The following is a 20,122-nucleotide window of genomic DNA, read 5'->3' as shown; positions in this document are numbered from 1 at the left end:
TAGAAGGGGCTTCAAGAGGTCCAAGGAAGCTAGGCTATCTCTGCTTTCTGTGTCCACTTGTAAAAATCTACTCTGTGTACAAAACAACTACAATGTGGCACTCGATCAATGGAGCCCCTACATCCATCCATCCATGTTTAAAAAGAGGAGGATATTCTCCCCTTCTTTGAGTCTGTTGGCAATGCCTATCTCAGTCACGAATATTCAGTTCTAGTATATATCATTACCTGAGTTCCGCTTCCTGTCAGCAACAGAATAATTCAGATAGGCTGGGCTCGATGGCTCACGCCTGTAATCCCAGCATGTTGGGAGGCTGAGGCGGGCGGATCACCTGAGGTCCGGAGTTTGAGACCAGCCTGACTAACGTGGAGAAACCCCCATCTCTACTAAAAATACAAAATTAGCCAGACATGGTGGCGCATGCCTGTAATCCCAGCTACTCTGGAGGCTGAGGCAGGAGAATCGCTTGAATCTGGGAGGCAGAGGTTGCGATGAGCCGAGATCGTGCCGTTGTACTTCAGACTGGGCAACAAGAGCAAAACTCCGTCTCAAAAAACAAAAACAAAAAAAAAAAAACGGCCAGGTGCAGTGGCTCACACCTGTAATCCTAGCACTTTGGGAGGCTGAGGCGGGCGGATCACAAGGTCAGGAGTTCCAGACCAGCCTGACCAACATGGTGAAACCCCATCTCCACTAAAAATACAACAATTAGCCAGGTGTGGTGGCGGGCACCTGAAATCCCAGCTACTCAGGAGGGTGAGGCAGGAGAATCACTTGAACTCGGGAGGCAGAGGTTGCAGTGAGCCGAGATTGTGCCACTGCACTCCAGCCTGGGAGACAGAGCAAGACTCCGTCTCAAAGGAAAAAAAAAAAAGAATAATTCAGATAAAGTTTCAGATAAATCAGTGCTTATCCACACACTTGTCTCTCTAGTTCTGAAACTGAGGTAACATGTAGATTCAGCTAATGTGTCTCCAAACTAGGGAAGTGAAGCATTGTGACGTTAAGGGATATTCCTAAATGGCAAGCTTTGATGAATCTACCAAACACCATCTTAACTAGGGGGACACCCAATTTACTAGAGCAAATCCACATTGTCTTTTGTTTGTTTGAGACAGGGTCTCACTCTGTCACTCAGGCTGGAGTGCAGTGGTGCCATCATAGCTCACTGCAGCCTTGAATTCCTAGGCTCAAACAATCCTCCCACCTCAGCCTCCAGAATAGTTAGGACTACTGGCATGGGCCACCATGTCCAGCTTTTAAAAATGTTTCAGAGACAGAGTCTTGCTATGTTGCCCAGGCTGGTCTTGAACTCCTCAAGTGATCCTCCCGCCTTGGTCTCCCAAAACATTGGGATTACAGATGTGAGCCACTGCACCCACTTGTATTGTTTTTTTCCCCCTACTTAATGTTAGTGTATATACATCCTATTGGCAAATTTTGTCAACGTCAATCCCACAACACATAACTGTCTCTTGGGAAGAAGCTATTAAATTCTTGTTTGCATTTGCAAAAGGGTTAGTAATGAACCTTGAACTGCCTGCCAGCAGACTCCAGAACCTAGGAGAGTGAACAAGGCCAGTACACTGAACCCTGTTGTATTTGCACTTTTTAAGCAAATGATTCCTAACAGATCAGTTGTGTCTTTTTTTTTGAGGCAGTCTTGTTCTGTCGCCCAGGCTGGAGTGCAATGGTGCAATCTCGGCTAACCGCAACCTCCACCTCCTAGGTTCAAGCGATTCTCCTGCCTCAGCCTCCTGAGTAGCTGGGACTACAGGTGTGTGCCACCATGCTTGGCTAATTTTTGTATTTTTAGTAGAGACGGGGTTTCACCATGTTGGCCAGGCTGGTCTCAAACTCCTGACCTCAAGTGATCTGCCCACCTCAGCCTCCCAAAGTGCTGGGATTATAGGGATGAGCCACTGTGCCTGGCCCAGTTGTATCTTCTTAACCTAATTTCTCAACACATTTTCTGGTCTTTTCAGTCATAACTAGACATAAAACACATCAACTCTCTTTCCCTCCCCTTCACCCCCAGGTCAGCTTCTGAACTGGCTATTTTATCTACTGCTGATGTTCTTTGTCAATTTTTGAACGTTAACACAAAACCTCAGATGCTAAAATAATCTAATAGTCAATAAAAGTGTAAAAGACTTCTGATAAAATTATGTTTTAATTGCCTATGGCATATATTACATAATGGCTCAAAATTAATAGTCTGGCTGAAATTAAGAAAAACAGCTGATGATGACTTAGTAAATCCTTAATTTTAAGTAAGCTTTTGGCCAAAAGTCAGGGGTAGAATTGTCTCAAAATTAACAGCCTTCACCATCTTTTATTCATTCTGCTGTGATACAACTAAAATGGCCAGTAAATTCTCCCCTGGGTCTCAGGTAACAGTTTTCCAAAAGTGAAGTATCACTTTCTCTGCACAGTGGTGAAAGCCGGCATTTGGATGGGCTGGATCGGGTGGACAGGCTGAAACACTGGCTTCTTTCTCACTTCAGAGTGTGTTTTCACTGCAGGGAGCAGCTGATTCCTTTTGATGATCTGTAAGGCCAGCTGAGTATTACCTATAAAAACACTTCCCATTAAAAAACAAAGCACAGAACAATACTACCACACACAAAGCAAGACATGAAAATCCTGCTGGGGAGGTAAAAGATGATCTAGAAGAGCTGTCATCTGCAGCCTTGGCTGTATACTGGAATCCCATAAAGCCTCCATCTTATCCCCAGAAATTCTGATTTAAGCGATGTAGGGCATGGCCCAGGCAATGGAATTTTAAAAAGCTTCCCAGTGATTCTAAGGTATAGCCCAGGTAGAGAACTTGTTATAGGTGGGCTGTATAAAAGAAACGATCATCTGGGAGGGTTGGTTCATGCCTGTAACCCTAGTACTTTGGGAGGCCAAGGTGGGCAGATCGCCTGAGCTCAGGAGTTCGAGACCAGCTTGGGTACCATGGTGAAACCCCGTCTCTACAAAAAAATACAAAAATTAGCTGGGCATGGTGGTGCATGCCTGTAGTCCCAGCTACTTGGGGGGCTGAGGCAGGAGGGCTGCTTGAAACTGGGAGGCCAAGGCTGCAGTGAGCCAAGATCACGCCACTACATTCCAGCCTGGGTGACAAAGTGAGACCCTGTCTCAAGACAAACAAAGAACAATGAAACAATCTAGGGCAATGCACTAACCCTAATCACATCTTTAAGGAGGCTAAGGCCCGCTGGGTGCCAAGCACTAAAGACCCCTTCTTCAGCTATTAAAAAAAAGGGAGCCTTGTAAGAGTTCCCAAGGTCAACAAGGAGTTATGCCTTAGAACATTGGGTTTTTTTTGAGACAGAGTCTTGTTCTGTGGCGCAGGCTAGAGTGCAGTGGGGCGATTACGGCTCACTGCAACCTCCATCTCCCAGATTCAAGCAATTCTCCTGCCTCAGCCTCCAGAGTAGCTGGGATTACGGGCATGAGCTACTGTGCCCAGCCTTTTTTAAATTTTTTATTTTTTAAAAAAGAGACAGGGTCTCACTATGTTGCCCAGGCTGGAGTGCAGTGACTGTTCACAGGAGCAATACTGCACACTATAGCCTTGAACTCTTGGCCTTAAGCAATCCTCCCGCCTCAGCCTCCAGAGTAGCTAGGACTCCATGCTTGGCTGTGACTTCATTTATGTCCCCTTTTTTTTTGAGACGGAGTCTCGCTCTGTCATTCAGACTGGAGTGCAGTGGCACGATCTCGGCTCAGTGCAACCTCCGCCTCCGGATTCAAGCAATTCTCCTGCCTCAGCCTGCTGAGTAGCTGGAACTACAACTGTATGCCAACACGCCCAGCTAATTTTGTGTATTTTTAGTAGAGACAGGGTTTCACCATGTTAGCCAGGATGGTCTCGATCTCCTGACCTCATGATCTGCCCGCCTCGGCCTCCCAAAGTGTTGGGATTACATGCATGAGCCACCGCACCTGGCCTATTTCTGTCCCTTCTAATCTCTCTCATTCATGTCTCTTTTCTACTTCATGCTATCTCATATTTAGAGCCAACAGCCTTTCTTCTAGTGAGATACATCTTGGAGATCGTATATGCCCTAGAGGCATGACCTGAATTTATGTTTGAATAAATAATTCTCAGCAAGAACTGGCTTACTGTAAAACTTGTTAATATGTGTTCAAAATACTATGGTGTATAACTCAAAGCAACTGCATTCTAACTCATGTTCTCAGTCATTTAGCTGCCTAGGAGAAAGGTTAATTAATAGTGATTAATTATAATTAAGTGTCTGAAGTTATGATTCTGTATTTTCTCAGATAAAAGGAGATAAGCTTAACTTGTAAGGAGTATTTGTAGGATACCAAAAACTCCCTAACTATATCTATCAATTTATCTATTTATCTATCTATCTATCTAGATAGATATAGGTATTTATTATTATTATTATTTGAGACAGGGTTTCACTCTGTCGCCCAGATTGGAGTGCAGTGGTGTGTCTCGGCTCACTGCAACCTCCCACCTCCCAGGCTCAAGCGATTCTCCTGCTTCAGCCTCCTAAGTACCTGGATTACAGGCATGTGCCACCACGCCTGGCTAATTTTTGTATTTTCAGTAAAGATGGGGTTTCACCGTGTTGGCTAGGCTGGTTTCGAACTCCTGACCTCAAATGATCCACCCGTGTCGGCCTCCCAAAGTGCTGGGATTATAGGCGTGAGCCACTGTGCCCGGCCTATTATTATTTTTTTAGACAAGGTCTTATTCTGGCATGATCTCAGTTCACTGCAGCCTCAACCTCCAGGGCTCAAGTGATCCTCCAATCTCAGCCTTCCCAGTAGCTGGAACTACAGGCGCACACCACCACACCCAGCTAATTTTTGTATTTTTTGTAGAGATGGGGTTTTGCCATGTTGCCCAGGCTGGTCTTGAACTCCTGAACTCTGGTGATCAGCCCACCTCAGCCTCCCAAAGTGCTGGGATTATAGGCATGTGCCACTGCGCCCAGCTCCTAACTATATTTTTATGTAGAAGAATTTGATGGGTCGTCCGCTCTGGCTCACGCCTATAATCCCAGCACTTTGAGAGGCCGAGGCAGGCAGATCACCTGAGGTCAGAAGTTCAAGACCAGCTTGGCCAACGTGGTGAACCCGGTCTCTACTAAAAATACAAAAATTAACCAGGCATGTTGGTGGGCGCCTGTAATCCCAGCTACTTGAGAGGCTGAGACAGGAGAATCTCTTGAACCTTGAACCCGGGAGGCGGACGTTGCAGTGAGCTGAGATAGTGCCACTGCACTCCAGCCTGGGTGACAGAGCGAGACTCCATCTCAAAAAAGAAAAAAAAAAAGAATTTGATGGGTCACCTATCTTCAAGGAAGGCAAATTTCTGACTCTGAAGAGAAAAAACAGACATTAAAAATCTCAGCCTTGCCGGGTGCGGTGGCTCACGCCTGTAATCCAAGCACTTTGGGAGGCCGAGGTGGGCAGATCATGAGGTCAGGAGATCGAGACCATTGTGGCCAACACGGTGAAACCCTGTCTCTACTAAAAGTACACAAAATTAGCTGGGCGTGGTGGCGGGCGCCTGTAGTCCCAGCTACTCAGGAGGCTGAGGCAGGAGAATGGCGTGAACCCGGGAGGCGGAACTTGCAGTGAGCCGAGATCACGCCACTGCACTCCAGCCTGGGCTACAGAGCAAGACTCTGTCTCAAAAAAAAAAAAAAAAAAAAAAAAAAATCTCAGCCTTGGCTGAGCATGGTGGCTTATGCTTGTCATCCCAGCTACTAGGGAGGGTAAGATGGGAGGATTGCTTGAGCCCATGAGTTTGAGAGCAGCCTGGGCAACAAAGCGAGACCACATCTCTAAAAAAAATTTAAAAAATTAGTTGGGCTCAGTGGCATGCACCTGTAGTCCCAGCTACCTGGAAGGCTGAGGTGGGAAGGCTGCTTGAGCCTAGGAGTTTGGAGGCTGCAGTGAGCTCTGATGGTACCACTGCACTCCAGCCTGGGCAACACAGTGAGACCCTGTCTCCCAACCAAAAAATCTCAGGCTCTTTCAAGGGATAAAGTCCTAAACAGAGAGAATTACTCACCATTCTGCAGTTCAAGGTAGACTGCCAGCAAGATGGCCTCAGGGGGCACCTCTTTAGGATGGATCATTGAAGCCGCCTTTGCTCAAAACAGAAAGATACCCGTGAAAAAACAAAAGCTTAAGATACACACTCCAAGTACATCTGCCAACCAACAAGGTAACAAACTTATTCAAGCTCATTCCCACGTGACTTCCTAGGGACTACCTGTTGTTCTGCTCTGATGAGCCTCAGTTCCTTTTGTCTTAAAACCTACCAATTAAGCTAGACATGTAATACTCTGGGTTTTGAGATGGGTGACTGGACACCCCGATACTACAGTCAACCATCCAATTCTGCTGGTGGCTTTCACAACAGACACATACAGTTGCAATTACATCAAAATCTGCATGCCCATTTGTTTTCCTAAGTAACACTTCAGTATTACAAACTGTAAGTTGTCAATGTCAGGAATAATAATTCAAACTTAGAGTAATACAGAAAAAACGTACCACGTAGCATGTTTGATGTCTCCATTCTTAAGGACTGAAACACACTTCAATTTAGTCCAATAAAATAATTTACTAGTTTAGGCAACATGCTGCCCTTAGATCTGAGTAAGAGCCATAGCATCGGCCAGCAGTTTCTCTCTGATCCAGTCCTGAAGAAGGAAGCCTGGACTGCTCTGGACAGAAGTGCTGAAATTACAGGTTTATTTCCTCAGTCTGGGCCTCTTTGAGCTACAGCCAAAATATTCCTCACCTTATTATCAACTTGTACTTCCCCATCTAGTTTTAGTTGCTCATTGCTTCCAGACAGCTCTGCCTCTTCTCTTAATCTAATCAGATAATAGACTTCTACAAATACTTATTGAACAGAGGTGGGTATGGAGATAAGACAGGGACTTCCCCTGATAATAAACAAGCATGCAAATAACTAACAATAATCCAAACACAGTTACGTAAATGCCAGGGAGAAAGGCAGTGAATGTGCTGTGAATATGGAGAGAAAGGAAGAAGTTTCTTTCAAACAGAGCTTTGGGGTAAGGGAGGCCTGCTTTAGTCCTTGCAGGGTAGATATCTCACAGGTAGAAAATGGGGAGAAATGGTACTGAAGGTAGCAGCTTGAACGTGGGAGATGTTGGGGAAGACCAGACGCGTGTACTAGGTTGGTTTCTGGCAGCATTAGGAGAAATCTCAGACTAGCGGGGCATGTTGCCCAGAGCATGTGCTTCTAAGAAGTTCCTCATGAATGAGGTGGGGAGGCTTTTATTGCTCTCGCCACAACACTGAGGTATAACAACTCTTTTCAGAAAATGAGATTTTATATATCTAAGCCTAGCTTTCTAGGCAAGCTGTATAGGCAAGATCGTCTTTATACCATTTTGTGGATTTTTTTTTTTTTTGAGACGGAGTTTTGCTCTTGTTGCCCAGGCTGGAGTGCAATTGCACGATCTAGGCTCACTGCAACCTCCGCCTCCTGGGTTCAAGCGATTCTCCTGCCTCAGCCTCCCAAGTAGCTGGGATTACAGGCTCCTGCCACCACGCCCAGCTAATTTCTTGTATTTTTAGTATAGACGGGGTTTCATCATGTTGTCCAGGCTAGTCTTGAACTCCTCACCTCAGATGATCCACCCGCCTTGGCCTCCCAAAGTGCTGGGATTACAGACGTGAGCCACTGTGCCAGGCCCATTTTGTGGATAGTAAAATCTCTGTTTTCCATCCAAGTGGCTAGTAACACATTTTATTTACTGTTTTTTTCAATGACCACAGTCTGAAGCTTTTTTTAAAATACAAGAATTCAAGGCAACATCTTTATGATACTTAATGGCATTTTGCTTACTGGCTGTTCAGAATGGTTAGTGGTGGGCAGGCAACCTTGGAAACATCTACTCGGAGCCCTTTCCAACTCTTCACATCACTGTTCTTCCCTCCCAGGCAGGGTGGGCCTCCCAATTAACGAAGGTCCAGCCATTGGATTAACCTAAAAACCAAGGGACCAAAACAAAACCCCCTTCAGACCCCAAACCAGGCCTGACCCCATCTGTCTCTCCCAGCGTGGCAGCAGCCATGGCCACCTGCTGTATGAGAACCTCAGCTGGACTGTACACACTGTAACTTTAGATCAAAAGCTCTGTTTGCTGCAGTGACTGAGGTCTGGGGGCACTTTGAGAGGGGCTGCTCAACACCCTAGCCTTGCTACTGAGAAGAGTGAAACATTTTAACTCTTACTGGTTTAACTCATACACTCAATGCCTAGATAATAATCAAACATGTTACCCTGGACAGCCTGTCACTTAACTTTTCTGATTTGGGATCAGAAATGCTGACCAGATGCCGGTAAGTTGACTAAATAGAATTTGTAGTTATTTTTCACATGGTAAAGCATCATCACTTCTAGGCACAACAAGGCTGCTTACATAAGCAGGAACCTATGTGAAAGCCACATAGGGTTTTTTTTTTTTTTTTTTTTTGAGACAGAGTTTCGCTCTTGTTGCCCAGGCTGTAGTGCAATGGCGCGATCTCGGCTCACCACAACCTCCACCTCCTGGGTTCAAGCAATTATCCTGCCTCAGCCTCCCGAGTATCTGGGGTTACAGGCATGTGCCACCATGCCCAGCTACTTTTTGCATTTTTAGTAGAGATAGGATTTCTCCATGTTGGTAAGGCTGGTCTCGAACTCCTGACCTCAGGTGATCTGCCTGCCTCGGCCTCCCAAAGTGTTGGGATTACAGGTGTGAGCCACTGCGCCCGGCTGAAAGCCACCCTATCTCCTGAGAAGAGGTTTAATATCAACTTTAGTTGCTGTGGCAAGCATGTGGGGATGTGGGCCTTCTCATCTGCTGCTGGAGAATGTACCATTTGATACAAACTTTCTATATCAGAAGTCTTAAAATCCTGCATATCCTCTGACCATGCAATTCCCTTTTTAGGAAGGTGTCTCCTAACTGCAAAGGTCTACAAGCAAGGGCAAGATTGTAGTATGTCTGCTTATGTGCAGTCTTATTCCCATGGCTTAGCTCAGAAGTAAGTGCTCAACAGATATTTGCTGGATGAATGTCCTTTTGAGGAATTATTTCTAATTTTGTGAGATTCCTCTGGGGCTGCCAATGGTGGTACCCAGTCCCCTACTACAGGTATGGCTCAATGCCCATGATTGGTCCAGGGATTGGCAGGTGACCTACTAAAGAGATCCAATCAAAATCTTCCTTGAAGCTTCATGATGCACCATTTCAGTGGTAGAATTCAGAGGTTTATTTTAGTATATATTGCCAGTAGCTTTCTTTAGTGTGTATGGAGTTTCTCTAGTATTGGCTTTCTGAAAGGTGGATTTATAATTCACTTTTTTTTTTTTTTTGAGACAAAGTCCCGCTCTGTTGCCCGGGCTGGAGTGCAGTGGCGCGATCTTGGCTCACTGCAAGCTCCACCTCCCGGGTTCATGCCATTCTCCTGCCTCAGCCGCCCGAGTAGCTGGGACTACAGGCACATGCCACCACGCCTGGCTAATTTTTTTATATTTTTAGTAGAGACGGGGTTTCACCGTGTTAGCCAGGATGGTCTTGATCTCCTGACCTCATGATCCGCCCACCTCGGCCTCCCAAAGTGCTGGGATTACAGGCATGAGCCACCGTGCCTGGCCTATAATTCACATTTTGAAAAAAGATTTACACAATTCAAAATTTAAAAGCACCTGGGCACGGTGGCTCACACCTGTAATCCCAGCACTTTGGGAGGCTGAAGCGGGTGGATCACCTGAGGCCAGGAGTTCGAGACCAGCCTCAACATGGAGAAACCCCGTCTCTACTAAAAATACAAAATTAGCCGGGCGTGGTGGTACATGCCTGTAATCCCAGCTACTCGGGAGGCTGAGGCAGGAGAAGTGCTTGAACCCGGGAGGCGGAGGTTGCAGTGAGCCGAGATTGCGCCATTGCACTCCAGTCTGGGCAACAAGAGCGAAACTCTGTCTCAAAAAAAAAAAAAAAAATTAAAAGCATAACAGTATACAGTGAAAAGTCTCCCATTCTACTGCTCCAGCCATGTAGTATTCATCCTGCCACCCCAACAACTAATGTTTGCAGTTTCTTGGTGTGTCCTTTCAGAGATCTTTTATGCATGTATACAGGGTTATACAGAAACTGTTTCACACCTTGCTGTTTTCATTTAGTATGTCTTGGACATCTTTCCATTTTAGTACCTAGAGTTTATAGCTGCATTGTCTTCAACTGTACAGATGCACTATTATTTATATAAGTGATCTTTTAGACAGTTTTCCATCTTTTGGAATTTTAATAATTAAAACTGTCAAGTTACTTCTTTGTCTTTTTTTTTGGGGGGGACAGGGTCTCACTCCAGTTGCCCAGGCTGGAGTGCAGTGGCATGATCTTGGCTGACTACAGCCTCAACCTCCCAGGCTCAGGTAATCCTCCTACCTCTGTCTCCTAAGTATCTGGGACTATAGGAATGCACCACCATGCCTGGCTAATTTTTGGTATTTTTAGTAGAGACAGGGTCTCATTATGTTGCCCAGGCTGGTCTCAAACCCCTGGACTCAAGTGATCTGCCTGTCTCAGCCTCCCAGAGTGTGGGATTACAGATGTGAGCCACTGTGCCCGGCCCCAAGTTGCTTTTTATTCTGCTGATTTGAAATTTAAACATTCTTTTTTTTTTTTGAGATGGAGTCTCGCTCTGTTGCCCAGGCTGGAGTACAGTGGCACAATCTTGGCTCACTGCAACCTCCGCCTCCCGGATTCAAGCGATTCTCCTGCTTCAGCCTCCCGAGTAGCTGGGACTACAGGTGCGTGCCACCAACCTGGCTAATTTTTGTATTTTTAGTAGAGATGGGGTTTCACCATATTGGCCAGGCTGGTCTCAAACTCCTGACCTCATGATCCGCCTGCCTCGGCCTCCCAAAGTGCTGGGAGGCATGAGCCACTGTGCCTGGCAAAAAAAAAATTTTTTTTAAATAAAATCATCAAGAAGAACTTTCCATTAAGTGTCTAGGTTCATTTACAATGCTGATTAGTTGTTTACCTTGCAAGAATATTTTTATATCTGGGAAAGTGATATTCCAATATTTAACAAACTGATCAGATGCCTCAAACAAAGTAACAAAAAATATAAACCTCAAACTTGTGTTGGCTGCTTTACAAGGTTCAGTTCCTCCCACTCTGGACTCACCTGGTGGAGACACTTTCGGGCTTTGTCATATTCGCTCCTCAGGCAGTAAGCGCTGCCAAGGTTGAACAGCATCACAGTCCTAGCAGAGTTGACGGAACTGGGGTAGCACTGAGGGGCCCGCTTACCAGCTGGGGAAAAAGAGTGTAGACACTGGTGAAGAGGCCGTGCCAACAGCAAGGGAGCAACCCAATCTATCGCCTTGAGGAGCCACTTGGCACAGCAGTATTCCTCAGGCAGAAAAACGAACACAGAAGATTTAGAATCTAAATTTTTGGGATGCAGGCCAGGCTACTTAAGTATCACAAAACTTCTTACTTACAGGATTCCATTGCTTCATTTTCACCTTTGTCTGATCCTACAAAAACACGAAAATAAATCTGAGGGGCAGAACAACAGAGCATATTTTCTTTTTTTTCTCCTCGGGCTCAGAAGGTAGAGGGCATATTTTCTTTTCTTTTTTTTTTTTTTTTTGAGATGGAGCCTCGCTCTGTTGCCCAGGCTGGAGTGCAGGGGCATGATCTCGGCTCACTGCAACCTCCGCCTCCTGGATTCAAGCGATTCTCCTGCCTCAGCCTCCTGAGTAGCTGGGATTACAGGCATGTGCCACCATCCCTGGCTAGTTTTTGTATTTTTAGTAGAGACGGGGTTTCACCATGTTGGTCAGGCTGGTTTTTTTTTGGAGATGGACTTTTGCTCTTGTTGCCGCCCAGGCTGGAGTGCAATGGCACGACTCACTGCAACCTCCGCCTCTTGAGTTCAAGTGATTCTCTGGCCTCAGCCTCCTGAGTAGCTGGGATTACAGGGGCATACCACCATGCCTGGCTAATTTTGTATTTTTAGTAGAGACAGGGTTTCACCATGTTGGTCAGGCTGGTCTTGAACTCCTGACCTCAGGTGATCCACCCACCACAGCCTCCCAAAGTGCTGGGATTACAGGTGTGAGCCACTGTGCCCAGCTGAGAGCATATTTTCTAAAAACCTAACTTTCTTTATGAAATGGAAATTTAATATAAAGCAATTTATTTACTTTTCATGTAGTGGAGATTCCATTAAAAAATGCCAGAATGCTACCACCCACCACCATCTCAAACCTGAGCACTAATCTTGAGTAAAATGAATGTCACATAGCTTTAATTATTTAATTTTTTTTTTTTTTTCTTCAGACAGAGTCTTGCTCTGTCACCCAGGCTGGAGTGCAGTGGCGTGATCTTGGCTCACTGCAACCTCCACCTCTCGGGTGCAAGCGATTCTCCTGTCTCAGCCTCCTGAGTAGGTGAGATTACAGGCTTGCGCCACCACGCCCTACTAATTTTGTATTTTTGGTAGAGACGGGGTTTCACTATGTTGGCCAGGCTGGTCTTGAACTCCTGACCTCAGGTGATCCACCCGCCTCGGCCTCCCAAAGTGTTGGGATTACAGGTGTGAGCCACTGCACCCGACAATTATTTAGAAATTTAGCAATGACTTAAAACAAACTTTTTTTTCTTTCCTTATTTTTAAAATAGAGACAGGGTCTCACCAGGTTGCCCAGGCTGGTCTCGAACTCTTGGGCTCAAGTGACCCTCCTGCTACAGCCTCCCAAAGTGCTGGGATTACAGGTGTGAGCCACCACGCCTGGACTAAAACTGACTCTTGAATGCAATATTTTTACTCCCCTATGGATTTTAGAATCACTCCAAAGGAAAACAAATAAATAGTATCAGAACCAAAATTAACCATTCTAACAGTACCAGCCTTTCAAAAGTGAGAATTTAGATGATGTGATCATTAACTCTCAGGTCTACTTAGCAAACAACTGCTACAAAGTAAGTACAGACAAAAATGTGGAAAGCCAACCTAAAACTTTCTTCTCATTACCACCATGCCTAAATTTCCACACATCCTGAATTATGACAGGAGGGAAATGGAAACAGTGACCAGTTCTGATCAAAGATGTCCTCATTAACCTTGGTCCTGCTCATTTGAAGAGATCCCTAAGGAGACATCAGTGACATTCTCCGGGTTCAAGTGAGTAATGGCATCAGATATTCTGTCGAGAGAGATGAGGGCTTCTGCAGCATATAAATGTCCCAAAAACCTAAAATGAAAAAACAGATTCCAAACTGAAAAGTACAACATCACAAAAATACCCAATGTAAAATAATGCTGGGTATATTATGTTATTATACATTGGATATAGGTCTCATATTTCATGTCCTTAAATTGAAATCTAAATTTATTTAGGTAAAACGAATCAACTGGCTGGGTGTAGTGGCTCATGCCTTTAATCTCAACACTTCAAGAAGCCTAGGTGGGTGGACTGCTGAGTCCAGGAGTTTGATAACAGTGTGAGCAACATGGCAAAACCCTGTCTCTACAAAAAAAATACAAAAATTAGCTGGGCGTGGTGGCATACACCTGTAGTCTCAGCTACTCAGGAGGCTGAGGTGGGAGAATCACTTAAGCATGGGAGACTGAGGCTGCAGTGAGCAGTGATCATGCCACTGCACCTCAGCCTGAATGACAGAGTGAGACGCCATCTCGAAAAAAATAAAAATTAAGATCGATCTCCTGATCTCGTGATCCGCCCGTCTCGGCCTCCCAAAGCGTTGGTATTACAGGCGTGAGCCACCATGCCCGGCTTTTTTTTTTTTTTTTTTAACTGGGGACCTTTTGATCTGCTCAAAATCTTATGACTTTCTACACAAGAACAACAACAACACAAACTAAACTTTTATAGTTTTAAAACTCTCCAGGTTGAGCATGGTGGCTCACACCTGTAATCCCAGCACTTTGGGAGGCCAAGACGGCAGATCACCTGAGGTCGGGAGTTCGAGACCAGCCTGACCAACATGGAGAAACCCCATCTCTACTAAAAATACAAAATTAGCCGGGCGTGGTGGTGCATGCCTGTAATCCCAGCTACTTGGGAGGCTGAGGCAGGAGAATCGCTTGAACCCGGGAGGTGGAAGCTGTGATGAGCCGAGATCACGCCATTGCACTCCAGCCTGGGCAATAAGAGCAAATACAAAAAGTAGCCAGGTGCGGTGGTTCATGCCTGTGAAACTCCGTTTCAAAAAAAGAAAAAAAAAAAAAAGAAATTAGTAGGGCATAGTGGCGTGCACCTGTAATCCCAGCTACGCAGGAGGCTGAGGCAGGAGAATCCCTTGAACTGGGGAGGCAGAGGTTGCAGTGAGCTGAGATCATGCCACTGCACTCCAGCCTGGGCAACAGAGTGAAACTGTCTCAGAAAAAGAAAAAAAATTAGCCGGGTGTGGTGGTGGGCTCCTGTAATCCCAGCTACTCGGGAGGCTGAGGCAGGAGAATCGCCTGAACCCAGACAGTGGAGGTTGCAGTGAGTTGAGATTGTGCTACTGCACTCTAGTGTGGGTGACACAGACAGACTCAGTCACACACAAACACACAAAGTCCAGTTCTCTCATAATGGCCGTATACACCACAATCTGAACACCAGCATCAGCTGCAATTCCCAACATTGGCATTTTGAGTTGGGCAATGATAAGGATGGAAGGTACTTTAGAGGCAACCCAAATGCCTTGAACTGAAAATTAGGATCTTCCCCATCTCCAGGCCTGAATATTGGACAAGATTTTCTTGCAGAAGACCAGGAGCTCCCTTATATTTGAATTGTGACAAAGTCTCTTATATAGTTGAATGATTTATTACTTTTTTTTGAGATGGAGTCTCACTCTGTCACCCAGTTTGGAATGCAGTGGTACAATCTTAGCTCACTGCAGCTTCTGCCTCCCAGGCTCAAGCAATTCTCGTGCCTCAGCCTCCCGAGTAGCTGGGATTACAGGAGTGTGCCCCCATGCCCGGCTAATTTTCATATTTTCAGTAGAGATGGGGTTTCACCATATTGGCAGGGCTGGTCTCCAACTCCTGACCTCAAATGATTTGCCCACGTAGGCCTCCCAAAGTGCTGGGATTACAGGTGTGAGCCACAGCGCCTGGCCTTAATTACTTAAAAAAAAAAAAAAAAAAAAAAAGCTAGGTATGTTTGGGGATCACTAAAAAGCCAAAGAGTAAGTAGTTATATTTTGGCATTTGTAAGTATACACCTATACAATGAATGAAAGAACTGTTCTAATGTTGTGCAGAATACTCGTGGCTTTTGATAAAATTTCCAGGATCAGCACCATACAAAAATTCAAGCTGTATTTTATTTTTATTTTTTGAGAGGGAGTCTGGCTGTGTCACTCCGCCTGGAGTGCAATGGTGCAACCGTGGCTCACCGCAACGTCCGCCCCCCAGGCTCAAGTGATTCTCCTGTTTCAACTTCCCAAGTAGCTGGAATTATGGATGCCTGCCACCATGCCTGGCTAATTTTTGTATTTTTAGTAGAGATGGGGTTTTACCACGTTGGCTGGGCTGGTCTCAGACTCCCGACCTCAAATGATCTGCCTACCTCGGCCTCCCAAAGTGCTGGGATTACAGGCATGAGCCACCACACCTGGCCTGTATTTTACTCTATTTTGGTAAAAGAAAAGATAATGTGCTTTGGAAAATTTTAGAATGACAATGATATTAATGAAGAAGTATTTGCAGTTTGACTAAAACTAGCTGATTCTGGAATGATACAGTAGCTTGGAAAGATTTTTCAAATTCTTGTCTATTTTTTTTTTTTTTGAGACAGAGTCTTGCTCTGTAGCCTAGGCTGGAGTGCAGTGGTGCGATCTTGGCTCACTGCAACCTCTGACTCCTGGGTTCAAGCGATTCTCCTGCCTCAGCCTCCTGAGTAGCTGGGATTACAGGTGCCCGCCACTATGCCCAGCTAATTTTTTGTATTTTTAGTAGAGGCAGGGTTTCACCATGTTGACCAGGCTGGTCTTGAACTCCTGACCTCGTGATTTGCCTGCCTCGGCCTCCCAAAGTGCTGGGATTACAGGCGTGAGCCACCGCGCCTGGTCCCTCAAAGTAGATTTATCACATTGACCAAACTCCTTTTTTTGTAGGTCTTCTCTCTGAGGACTTGACTTATTTGGAGAATTAAAGTGCTGCAGTGAAGCCTAGAAGTGGACACTAGAGTCCGAAGTTTTTGTCTCCTAACGCTCAGTACAGCACAAGTGAAAACATTTTCACTGCCGAGGCATGGGTTAAAAAACGTTCTTTTAAACAGTTGCTTTCCTTACAAATATATATTCCACTGGAGGAGTCAAAAGAAGCAACATAAACCACAAACCAAGGAGAAACCTCAAAACTAAAGAAACCAGGGACACACAGGGCAAGTCACACTTACTTAAGAGATCCTGACAGCTTGGGCTGCTGAAGAAGTTTATCTGCATGATTCAAAGCCATGAGGTTATCACCCAAAGCCAGAGCCACGTAGGCACTGCAAGCAAGTATGGAGCACCTATAACACAAAAGGGAAGGGGCCGAAAATCTCATTTTAATCATTGATAATGGTTATATTTGCTAAATAGGAAGAAATGCCCTTTAGCTGTGACAATCTGGACACCAGGAAAGAGGAGAGGAAGCCACAGTACTAATGGTAAGAATTAGATTGATGTATAAAACAATTCTGAAACACAGTTTGGCTATTTACATAAGTCATCTTTAGCTTTCATCCAATTGACCCACATCCCCAACAAAATAACCAATGGATTACAATACATAGCCTGTATGTATGTATGTATGTATGTATATATGTATAGATAAATACACACACACACTATATATATATATATATAGCCTAATGAGAACTAACTTCCATAGAAGTTTGCTTTTAATAACCTAGGAATAAAGCTATAGAATGAGATCTTATTCTTTCTACATATATTTGTGATATGCTAAGAAATAATTAACTTACTAAAGCATTCATTTACTTTAAATGTTCTTTTCTCAACCAATTAAGTCTACAGTTCTTGCTAAACCACAGTATCAAGAGTAACTAAAAAGTTTTATTCACACAGTTACTATTCTTCTAAAGGAATACTGAAGGAAAAAAAACAGGTTAAACAAACATGTGAAGACAACATTTAAGTTACATTGATTTTGCTAAGTTGGATTGGAAATCTAAGTTTCTATAATATTTGGTTTTCTACTTCACAGACAGCTCATTTAAAACAAGTCTGGTTAAAGACTTAATACTAATAGATCACTTGAATGTTAAACAACTGCTCCACAAAGCAATCTTAAAATAAACCCTTGTCAAATAGAAATGAAGTCTGAATGGCTAACCACAAATGACCTCACTCAGATACAGGGTTTTGAGTTATGTTTACAAATTACAATACACATATGTATCATTAAGTGCATTCAGGTTGTAATTTTAGTCTAAGGAAGAATGTAACCAGTATATCACCACAGAGTTTTGAAATGTTCTGAAATCCTCTGACTAGAAATGGCTCTTCCTATAAAAAGCACAGCTGGGCAAATTCAAAAGTATTCTGTTTCCTCTTCACTTGCTAACTTTTGGTTCCTAGAATCTTAGAAAACTACCCTAGAATTTGGTTCCTAGAATCTTAGAAAGGCAGCCCCTCAACTCTTAACAACACAGAAAAGTAGAGTGGTCCTTGAGAAGCATAACGAAATTGAGGTTTATGCCTCATACTACCATGGGAGGGCTGAAAGACTGTCTAGTGTGGTTCCTTGCTTAACTGATGTGGAAACAGAGACTCAAAGTGAGTAAACATAGTCTTTAGCTTAGTGTGTGATTAGTTAGGTCTAACATTTGACATTGTAGACTCCCAATCCGCTGTTCTTCCCATCCAATCACATTGTTTCTTTATTAACTCACAAGACCACTTACAAAAAACACAACAGAAAAGATTCTTGTACATTATAATTTTCTAAGTTCTAGGCATACACAACATAGGTATTCTAACTTGTCTTTTTAAACAGGTAGAAAAAGTTTAATCCAAACACAAGTTTATATTTTGTCCCTGAGTATGTAATTTTAAATCTGACCCTTATTACAGAGGATAGTAATTTGAGAGCAAGCAAGTAGTGCCACTTTCAAAGGAATTTTCCTGGCAAGCCTACTATCAATATTTCTGGCTCTTCAACAGCTGGCTTTACCAGCAAGGTTGTCCCATGGCCACAGTCCCTACAATGAACCCTCCCCATGAAGGAAGACTCAGGGACCAGAGGCAGGAGGCTAGTTATCTCTCATCTTCAGAAGAATGTTAGTAGTTAGGTCTGTGTGGCAAGACTGGTGACTTAATTTCTCCTTTTGGCTTATTTGTATTTTTAATTTTAAAATGGCAATGACATTCATTCATTCAAGAAGTATACTGAGTAACTACAACATATCAGATATGTACTACTTATGAACAAAAAAAGACTATTAAAGGTCCGGTCTCCGGAGGCTCAAGAAGACCATTAGTGGCTGGGTGCGGTGGCTCATGCCTGTAATCCCAGCACTTTGGGAGGCTGAGACAGGCTGATCACCTGAGGTTGGGAGTTCGAGACCAGCCTGACCAACATGGAGAAACCCCATCTCTACTAAAAATACAAAATTGGCTGGGTGTGGTGGCGCATGCCTGTAATCCCAGCTACTTGGGAGGCTGAGGCAGGAGAATCGCTTGAACCTGGAAGGTGGAGGTTGCGGTAAGCTGAGATCACGCCATTGCGCTCCAGCCTGGGCAACAAGAGTGAAACTCTGTCACAAAAAAAAAAAAAAATTAGTTCAGGGCCTATGTGAATGACAGTTACAAAATTTAGTATCTTTTTTTTTTTTTTCTTTTGAGACGGAGTCTTGCTCTGTTGCCTGGGCTGGAGTGCAGTGGTGCAATCTCGGCTGACTGCAACTTCTGCCTCCTCGGTTCAAGCTATTCTCCTGCCTCAGCCTCCCAAGTAGCTGGGATTACAGGCGCCCGCCACCATGCCCAGCTAATTTTTTGTATTTTTTTATAGAGACGGGGTTTCACTGTGTTGGCCAGGCTGGTCTCAAACTCCTGACCTTGTGATCTGCCCGCCTCGGCCTCCCAAAGTGCTGGGATTATAGGCGTGAGCCACTGCACCCGGCCCAATATCCATTTTCATATGTGACTCTGCCAAAGGTCAGTGTAAAACATAAGCTTCTTAAAAGCAGAAGCACACATCTGTGGTTTCCTACACAGACTAGAGCAATATCTCACATAGGCAGTAGGTGCTTAATAAGTATTTGTTAAAGAAACACAGCTTTCAACATTTTAAATCTGCTTCTCCAGACCCCCACCTTTCCTGTTGGTAGGTCACTTTGCTAATGAAGCCAACTCTTTTCCAGCTCCCACAAACGGGACTTTTCCTGCATGATCTAGGTCCTAAAGTCTAGGACAAGACCCACTTCAGGCAGGCTTGCTGGGAAATGCCTGCCCTGGCCTCTCCCGACAGTAGGTGGGCTATTACTGCTCCAGCCCACTGTCAAACCCACTTTGGGTCCAGAAATCAGTCATGTAAGATTTGCAGCAGGATTCTGTTTCCCAGGAAGCCCAAACTATAATTACGTAGAATATAAAAATCTGCTTTCTTCAAATTCTAAATCAAAACAGGGTAAAAGACTATAAAAAATAATCATTCAATTAAAAGTTCTCAACTGTGAATATGAAACTTTAGGGCTGACATTCTGATTAAGAGCCATCAGGATTAAGCAAGTTTCATTGCCCGAAACTCAAACCAACATTTATGCTCCCTTCTCTTGGTGCGTTACAATCCATCCCAACTCACCTCTCATCACTCTCACACTCATCCTCCTTTTCCTCTTAGAAAACACCGCACTCTGCACAATTCCTGCAGACTGCTAACGCTAGAAGCACACATGGCTCTACTGAGCCCCCAGAGAATCACTTTACTTTTGATAGTTACTACTTAAAATATTGTCCCCACCCCCACTTCCTCGAGTCACTGTCCAATCTGCTTTACCAATCACTCAGTGGATCTGACAGTTCATCAGACTGGAAGAACTATACCTCAAGGGAAG

At 44.5% G+C, this 20,122-nt stretch overlaps 1 protein-coding gene across 14 annotated transcripts in view; it reads right to left on the bottom strand.

Annotated features, from left to right (window-relative positions):
• Positions 1 to 2,154: 2,154 nt before the first annotated feature.
• The window catches only part of CNOT10 (CCR4-NOT transcription complex subunit 10), an 88,929-nt gene continuing 70,961 nt past the window's right edge, over positions 2,155 to 20,122 (bottom strand). For 8 of the 14 annotated variants that reach the window (XM_003826131.4, XM_034956026.2, XM_003826132.3 and 5 more), the window contains 6 exons: positions 16,460 to 16,573; positions 13,167 to 13,297; positions 11,540 to 11,575; positions 11,221 to 11,348; positions 6,068 to 6,143; positions 2,155 to 2,573 (listed from right to left, as the gene is read on the bottom strand). In XM_003826131.4, the coding sequence (XP_003826179.2) occupies positions 2,419 to 2,573; positions 6,068 to 6,143; positions 11,221 to 11,348; positions 11,540 to 11,575; positions 13,167 to 13,297; positions 16,460 to 16,573 (640 nt within the window). In that variant the 3' untranslated portion in view covers positions 2,155 to 2,418. The remainder of the gene's footprint in view (positions 2,574 to 6,067; positions 6,144 to 11,220; positions 11,349 to 11,539; positions 11,576 to 13,166; positions 13,298 to 16,459; positions 16,574 to 20,122) is intronic. The other 6 variants (XM_034956027.3, XM_055109603.1, XM_055109604.1 and 3 more) reach the window with 1 other exon arrangement.

This window comes from Pan paniscus, chromosome 2 (genome assembly GCF_029289425.2).
Source record: "Pan paniscus chromosome 2, NHGRI_mPanPan1-v2.0_pri, whole genome shotgun sequence".
NCBI lineage: Eukaryota > Metazoa > Chordata > Mammalia > Primates > Hominidae > Pan > Pan paniscus.
Note: the sequence above shows the minus strand (reverse complement) of the source record. Positions and strands in the feature narration are given on the sequence as shown.